This window comes from Mizuhopecten yessoensis, unplaced genomic scaffold (assembly GCF_002113885.1).
Source record: "Mizuhopecten yessoensis strain PY_sf001 unplaced genomic scaffold, ASM211388v2 scaffold6647, whole genome shotgun sequence".
NCBI lineage: Eukaryota > Metazoa > Mollusca > Bivalvia > Pectinida > Pectinidae > Mizuhopecten > Mizuhopecten yessoensis.
The window spans coordinates 728,103-737,190 of NW_018406654.1; the positions used below are offsets into that span (position 1 = coordinate 728,103).

The 9,088-nt window shown below is 36.7% G+C and overlaps 1 protein-coding gene across 1 annotated transcript in view; it reads right to left on the bottom strand.

The window, feature by feature from the left end:
• Positions 1-5,822, bottom strand: part of LOC110452370 (CUGBP Elav-like family member 4) — a 96,060-nt gene extending 90,238 nt beyond the window's left edge. The window contains exon 1 of the mRNA XM_021500847.1: positions 4,472-5,822. Coding sequence (XP_021356522.1) covers positions 4,472-4,709 — 238 coding nt within the window. The 5' untranslated portion in view covers positions 4,710-5,822. The remainder of the gene's footprint in view (positions 1-4,471) is intronic.
• Between the last annotated feature and the right edge of the window lie 3,266 nt (positions 5,823-9,088).

Consider the following 9,088-nt stretch of genomic DNA (forward strand, 5'->3'; position numbering starts at 1 on the left):
TTGTCTATAATCTGAACGTCGTATATCACCATTGATTGGTACAATGCTAGCGTGAGGTTGTACTATATACCGAAAAATATTCGCTGCAGTTTCATTTTCGCCTTTTCGCCCGACGTAATGAGGGTGAAACAACATGATAACACTTGGTGAACATGGATTATTCTGGAGAAGGGCGAAAATATTCCCTGAAATCCGGAATACAGTATGAATGTGTTAATATTGCTTAAAGTTGATATATTTATGTGAAAAATCAAGTAATATTTAAGCATTAAACTGCCTTCTTTGGAAAGTTATTGTCCTATAATTCTCACAGGAATGCAGAATAATTGAATCACGCGCGATAGCGCGTTTTGATTATATACACTTAATATAGTGACGTCGGTCAAAACGACGATATTTAGTCACGACGTCACAAACATGTTCTTCATATCATTACACCATTGGGAATTATGTGAGAGTTATGATCTGATATCTTTCTATTTTGTTTGGTAAGGTTATATATTGGCAATGCAGAGCAAATGGAAATATTGATAAATATAGACTACAGTGACGGAATCATAACTCCAGAGGACATACCAAAATCCTTAAATCTTGGAGCAATTATTCCCTGCTAAACGTGCAGCACTTAGGGAAGTTGAATACCCGCTACACCCGTAACCAGTATTCCGTCTTTGCGTATTGCAGAGTTGTCTTCTCTTGTGAGCAGGTTTTGATTGTTACGTCATTGGTTTGTGTGAGAAAATGACGTTGTTTTCTCAAAAATTTATGACGTTACTCCCACAAACCAATGACGTAACAATCAATTCCTGCTCTCAAGAGAAGATAACTCTGCAATACGCAAAGACGTAACAATATGACCGGATGGTTCTGGATACCTTTGATATGGCATTTTAGTGAAGCAGCTCTCTAAATTCTGTTTTGGATCCACGCTATCGCAGTGAAGCAAATACACCAACACACCGCCGCCAGCAACTATGCTTGTAATACACACTAACTGACACGAATTACATGACATCAGCTGTTGATGGAAGCTGTAAAAACCCCGAACCAAAACAAATTAAATCTAAATTAAAACTAGATACGAAAAGAAATCGATCGAAACCGATCACTATGAATCCAAAAGAAACAGCATCACGCAACATTCGAAAACATGGAGAAGTATTTCCTGTACCGTACATGTCAACGAAATTTCGGAATATAGTAAAATAGAATAGAAAACTATACCTCATGGTTAATAAAAACGCATGGTAGAAATTTGAACATAAAAGTTGATAAGAAAATATAAAGAAAACCGGGAATTTAATACTTAGACATGAAAAATCAAAATACAGCCATTATACACCCTTACCAAAACAAGAGGAACAAAGAGGTTCTATGTTCCCTGAACAACGAATGGACCGAGCATACTGTGTTAAATCATGTCGCTTATGCGATAATAAACTGAATACAAATCAAAACGACGTTATACAAGGACAACATGTCAGTGACTATTTCGTGAAATCCAATTATTTATTTTTTATGTGTCTAAAAGGAGGCCATTGCTCCACAATCGTGACAAATTGTCTGCTATGTAACTTATATTTCCGTGCTTAGGTATCGATTCTTGAAATCTACAACCAATTAGAAACAATCCGGAAACATATGTGTATCAAGCCGTTTCCTGTTTATGAATATTTGATATGATGAACAGCATTTCATCTTAAATGAAAGAAACAGGTTTAACAAACAATTGAATTGTGTGAAAATGAACGTAGGGTAAGAATTGTTTAAGTAGTAGTATGAATTTATGAATTACATGTAATATCATGCCAGGTTAAATTCATTTTAATTTATCTATACAATTCGGAACACATGTTAAGGTGAGTTTGTTTTGACCCAAAGCTCATATAAGATAATACTGTCTTCAGCACTAACGAGGGATAAAATCATGATAATAATGAATGTCTCTTTTGCTTACCCGAATACAATGTAATTACATTTGTTAATCCGTCAATATTATTTTTAAGCTGATTGTCTGTCTGTCTGTCTGTCTGAAATCATAAGTGTGTCTTTTACTTGTCTTTCTCTTCATTTTTCACATGATAAATATAATTTGATATCATGTTACACCTAGTCATCTTTCATTGTGTGTATATATATATACAGTATTGGTTTACGTAGGGAAAGGGCGTCCATGATGTCCGTGTTAACTGTGCCTAATCCCCTTACTGTATGTATCCCAGTGGCAATAAAATATGTTTAAACCGTCACGTGATCAAACTGATTTATCATCATCGAGAGTTTACCACATACGTCATTCAGGACGTTGTTTACCAATGACGTAATACTATAGTTGTACGTTGCAGCTACAATGTCAGGATATTTTCCAAAATTTAAGACTTTAAAACATATTAGTGGGTTCGATATATAACTCAATCAATCTAATATAATTGATTTTTTCACTAATCGATATCGATTTTATATTGACCTATCAGAATAATACTTTCTTTCCATTATACTTAAATTAACCTTTTCATCATTATGCATTGAAATATAATTGATAGATATTTGCACAGCGTTTCTGTTAAATAATACATTTGAATTAGATGGCCTAATATACCATTAGTTCAAATTTTCGCATCGCACTCTTTATACATATCAGTATTGTGCAAATCCGTGAAATCAGGTGGCAATCAACAGGACGAAATTTCATATTCTATTGTACCTATGCATACGACGTAATTGTGACGTCACAATCAACACAGTGAGAGGACGTTCGTTTTATTTGCGCTAAAACGATGCAGCTGCTCGCCGGAGTATATCATCAGGTAGTAAGGCCACCTAAAAAATATTTCATCATTGACGAGGAACACAATTACAGAACAAAGATATCTATACGTGAAAACAGTTATTTTAGGTAAAATAAGTTTGGGATATACATTGTTATTTTTATTTTGTAAAGTCGAGATGTACATAAAATGTAAATGTATGCGTTGCATTCAATGACTAAGGATCAACATTTTATTAGATTATTTACTGTAAACAGTTTTTTATAGATATGAGTAAACCATTTTTTTTAACTATTACCTAATCGATTAATCCAACTGCTAGGTTTACGTGTAGTATTCGGCAATCTTGGAAACAGATCAAGTTGCTCTGCAAATATCGACGTTCAATATGTCTGCTTAGCCGTTATTAGTGCAGGCATTTATTTAAATGGATGTTTTATTATTTAAACAACACTTGAGAAATATTTCGTAATGTCGACTGATGTCGTGTTACCGAAGTTCGTGGTAAATCGACTTTTCCATATCATTAGTGTTTGAAGAAAAGAAATGATCCGTATTGGTTCATGTTTGTTGAAAAATAACCTCTTCACCATATGTCCTTAATCGATCTGCTAACGTCGTCGTGTCATTTGTGAGTGTGGATTGGGAAATACTGAGGTCAAAGTTTAAGCAATGTTATAGGTTCCCGGACTCCCACTGTTCGGATTATATAGGTTTCCGGACCCACACTGTTCGGGTTATATAGGTTATGTTATAAATCAAACCGCGTTAAAGTTGTTCGTCCTGTAAATGGCCTGTCAGCCGCGGAATCACGGCTATCGATTTATAATATACACGTACAAATTTTCATTAATAACGCATATTTACAATCAATATACATTTGTGTACACAATTATCCGCGTTGTTACATTGTATTGTAACAAAAATGTTAAACAAACGAGCTTAACGGGAACAGGGGCGTACATAATACAAACTGGCAGGGAGATGGCACCACGTTCAAGGAAGAACAGCATATGTGTTCTGAGACATACGCGTTGTAAGCTACGGCTGGATCAATACTCTGTTCTGACGACTAATTACCAGGAAATATTAAGATTCACACAGTTAAACGGTCCTCACGCAATTCTGTCACATCAGTTGTGTATGTGTGTGTAGTCTGTGAGCCGCGCGCGTTGTGAACAGGTGCTTATTCCAGCCAGCTTCAGCAGCAGCAGCAACAGCGGCAAAGAGAAATAAAGTCACATCCAAAATGGATGTGTAGCTCTATGTGTATGCATAATCCATACAAATCATTAGTGTACGGTTGAATAAATCAAATACGTTAACGGCTTTAATTCTACAAGTGTGAAGTTCGGTCTTTAATCAATATTTTTCGCACGAATACGCGTTTATGTCATATATTATTTCATTAAATATAAAACAACCACTACATTCTATGATATTCATACATATAACGATGATCATAAGTATTCAATATATATATATATATGAAATAAATTAATGGACGAAAAGTAATTATCAAAATCAAAATGTGTCGCCATGTTTATTTCTCGCACAAGCACAGATGTCTTCAAATAACGAAAATACGAATTAAAAGCAAAATATCTCCTAGAGTTTTTAGGGTCACCCAATCCCTCTGACAGAACAGCACATGTTCGACTTCAAAACATTTAACACAAATTTCAAACAAAATGTTTTCTTACCTTTATGAAGCCCAGTAAATCTGTCTTTCAGCACCGTTAACTCGTAAATCTGACCGTATTCCTCAAACACTGGTCTCAGATCTTTGTCTTCCAGGTTTCGTGGAATTTGACCCACAAATAACTTAACGGCATCATGATCTTTCATTGGGATGCTAGCTGACTGCTGTGGATGAGCAAGTTGCGAGCCATTATGCAATGAATGAATATCCTGGAGCATTCCGTTCGCTAAAGTAGCCATTTACCGTATGTCAAGAAAGAGGAGAGGAAGCTGACGGCTGGATGTCGTAACTAAAATACACAGTGCACGTTATTGCTTCAACACACAAGCACACACTGTGGAGAGAATCCTTGTGATGACAGAGAAGACTAGGTTATATCAAAAGGATGTAATCACAGAAAATCTTCCTCCAAATGCCAATGAAAACAGACAAATGTTATGTAATTAATTTGATAATTTAGTAGGTCGATTTGATAAAAATATATGCGCGTGGGTTGCGTATTCACCTACACACACAGACACACACGTTATACACGGACACACGTACGCAAGGGTAAGAGTCAGGTTTGATATCCAGACAAAACACAATACTCTTAGATGAGAGCAGAACAGATATCAGCTGATTCAAAGATGAGGCACACGTGCGCTCAACACGACTGTGCTACAGTGAAAATTCAGGAGGCCGCGATTGTAGAGAATGGTTAGCAGGTTTTTAACACTGAGCATATACAGCAATATCGACTGAAATTGTTTAGTGCCAAGCCGAGAATCATTTACTGCTCAAAGATAGAGGAGCATGTAGCAAATTTCGTGCAGTTTTGTAAGTCAAGCGCACGTGATATTGTGAATTGAACAGAAGATTCCAAAAAAATGTAATACAAATGCTCTTGTTCAATGAGCGGCACACTACCTACACGTGTGTTTAACCTACTGTTGACAGTAAATGGCGACACAACAGGTCAATGTAGTCGATACACGAGAGATTACACTTGTAGAATTCACGAATACGAGCTATTTCCAATGTACCGTAGACTTATCAATGAGCAGGCACGTGCTAGCGATCAATTTAAGCATACGCTATCCAACAGGAGAGAGAGAGAGATAGAAACTGTGTCTTTCCTGCAATCGTGTTGAGACTAAGTGTAGAAATCGATTAATTTGACAAGACGATTTTGTGTGTATCAGTGCGGTATATAGCTATGAGTATATATACAATTCTGGGTTAATTTCTAACCTTATTTTTTTGTCATGAAAATAAAAATAAATATATAACTTACAACGACTAACTGCACCACACTAGACCAGCTTACACAACGAAACAACAGGGACTACCTCCGTCGGTGTATTAGTATAAACAAGAACCCACGTTACTACACAGCCTTACGTATACCCTCTCCGTTCAACGTCGTGAAAACTCTCGACGCATCTTATTTACATAGATAACACAATCTTCCCAGGATGCAACAGTATGCTCAACCATTTTCACAATATAATCGATGTGGAAGCTCTGGGTTCTACAGTAGTCGGGTTTGCTAGAAACGTGAAGGAACCCCAGGCATAACATTGTCGTATCGTTAAGGATAAACTGATCGATACTCTTCGGTATGGAATGGCGCTCGTTCGGGCTTGGCTCTGAGGCTGGAAACCTGCTGCTTTGAGCTCGGGAGCGGATCTCGAGCGGGAAATCGGCTCAAAATGGGATTCAAGAAGTGTAACCACGAGGGTTGTCATGTTTACACGATAGTTAAGGCTATTAACCGTACGCGACACATTTTGAACTTTGACATGTCGGGTTAACGATTCTTGTATTATGCATTAGTCAGACTTGTTGTGTAATAAATTATAAATGAACACAAATATGGCTGGGTTTGCGTTTTTTTCAGTTTTAAAACAATATCACGTATATTTGCGATTTTGGTGTGGTTGTCGCTTCCTCATAACTACCAACGACAAATAAGATGTCTACAAATAGTGGGGTTGTTCAAGGGCCACACTTTTAGTTCGAACTCACGAAGTATCGTGATAACGGACAAACGGGAACAATTATTTATAAAATATGAAGATGGAAGAAGTGTTTATTTTAAACATGTATCATATAATATGCCAGTATAAAAGAAGATAACAGAGAAGAAATAATATAAATACCAAGTGTAGCAATCGTTTGCGGCAGATTAACGCTGACCACGTCTATGTCTCTTAGATGACGGCATAAAGTAGAGCTCCTGATCCTGCAGGGAGATCGCATGCATGTATTAGTCCCATCCATTACGACGCTGCCATTCGACTCATTATATGTGAATTCTTTTAGAATTACAAGGCGGCAGGGTTAAAATGTACCAACTATCTTAATAACATCCTCATATACCGTATTACGGGTTCTTTATGCGGGCTTACATTTTCGTGATTTTGACCCGAACTTAAAAAAAAAAAGATTTACACAGAAATATAGGATCTTACAAGAGTTTCCATTTCATATGAGATTTATGAAATTTAGTGAGCCTCTGGCGATCTAAAATGAAAATTTCGTGACGAGTTTCATGTATTTCATATGAATTGAAAAGGAGTGTAAGATCCGTTTTATCACATAATCAAGATTTGTGGCATTTATTCGTGTAAAACGACAGATTCCATGCAACCTTGAATGTAAAAAGCTGCCATTTTGACTCCAGTGCGTAAGTGTGTGACGTCATGTACTTGTCCTAGACGTGACGTCACAATTAGAACAATTGAAATACAACCAATCACAGGGCTGATAGGTCAGATTACGCAAACAAATTTGACATGATGACATGATAATTCACTGGATAACACAGGACATTATTTGATGATAACATATATTTTCAACTATCATTACTCTTTATGTATATGAATCGTCATAACCACATGCGCGCTATTTCATGACGAGCTTCCGACTATGAAGTTTATTATCGCGGCTCATTTTTACGCTTGTGATATTATTCTGCAGAACATAATTTCCCTAAATTCCAAAACAATTTCATCCCCGCGGAGATATCCATGCTATACGATATGTAAGGGAGGGTATTATCGTCAAATAATTTCGTTTACGAAAAAGACAAATATTCGAAATGTTGCCGTTTATACTTTTAAAGCGAAATGCTCGGATGACAGCGCGCAGGGAGTCCGGAGTTCCTGCAGAAAACCCAACGGTTAAACATGTGACCTTGTACAATTATGTGTCTGTTGGCGTTTGATGAAGGAATTGAAATCTGAAGGTCTCGATGAAAGTCGAGTTCGCTAGCTAGTTCATCACCTGGCCAGCCATCATTCATGGTAATGATTGTTGATAACATGTCTGTTCTATTTGTTCGTGTGTTTCTCACGAGTTATCAATTTGCATTTTGTTTTCGCGAATTCACTACATTTCGTATTAAACCACATACATGTGGTTTCCGTGACGTCAGTGTTAGCAACCACTCCAACCGATACGATAGCCGCCATTTTGTTGTTGTCGTTTTGTTCATACAAATGTACAAGTCATGATTATAGTGATTTGAAATAATCATGAAGTCATACGTCATTCTATGTATCTGTCTTCCAGATTGCATTCATATTGGCTTTAACTGCAATCTAACAGACGTCCAATTATTAAATGAAACGCAACTTACAAATTACAAACTATTTTTTTGCGAATGAACTTCTGTCTAAATTAATTGTTCCATCGAACAACCAGCTTGTTGGAAATCCTAAAATATGTCGTTGCTGACCTTTCACTCCCAATGACAAAACATTATATACAACTGTGTGACAATAATAAAAACGAGTCGCGTGAGCTCGCGGATCGATAAAGCCTACATTTCTCAAATAATCCCATCGGAAGATCATTTCTCAATCTTCGGTAAGAGGTCGTGTCAGCTACGATGCTAAAGAATATTGTACGGTAGAGAATATTTGAAAATGATTTCTGTACACAACGGATCATTTCGTTCAGTGTTAATTGAAAATAGTGACATCAAAATGGATACGTAAGGCGGAAGACGCAATACTGTATACCCTGAAATTTTCGCTGCAGTTTAATTTTCGCCTTTTTTCATCCTCAGTAAAGGGGGCGGTTATATCATAACAACGAACTTTAGTATACAACCAAATATAAATACTGCATAGAAATGTAAAACAACGTCTCTTCATGGAGTACGGGACTGCTCTAAGGTCCCAAAATCAGTTTGAAGTTGGAGGAAAATGACTAACGTGTATTGAGGTTGAATAGTCAGAATGTAAAGATTCTCATTTCCATCGCAAATCACACTGTAAGCGTTACACTAAGAAATTTCGTTCATAAGGCTATGGACGCAATGTGATCAATGTCATTTTGAAGCTTCTCCTCCCGCCTCGAATAACATGAGGCAACCATTAGAAGCAAACATTTTGGTGACGTTAGGCTGTTCCAGGAATCTCGTTTGCACTAACGACATAGACAATTAACTAAAAATGTATAATTTGAATATAAGTATTGAACAGTAATTTTTCAATATTGAGGCCGATATGAAATTGAAAACATGCCGTTCAATGCTTAAATAAAGTTGTTTAAATTTGTTGGTAATTTTCCTCGAAACTGCATGTGTTACGATCACTTGCGTTCATGTGTCTTGGCGAAACCGAAG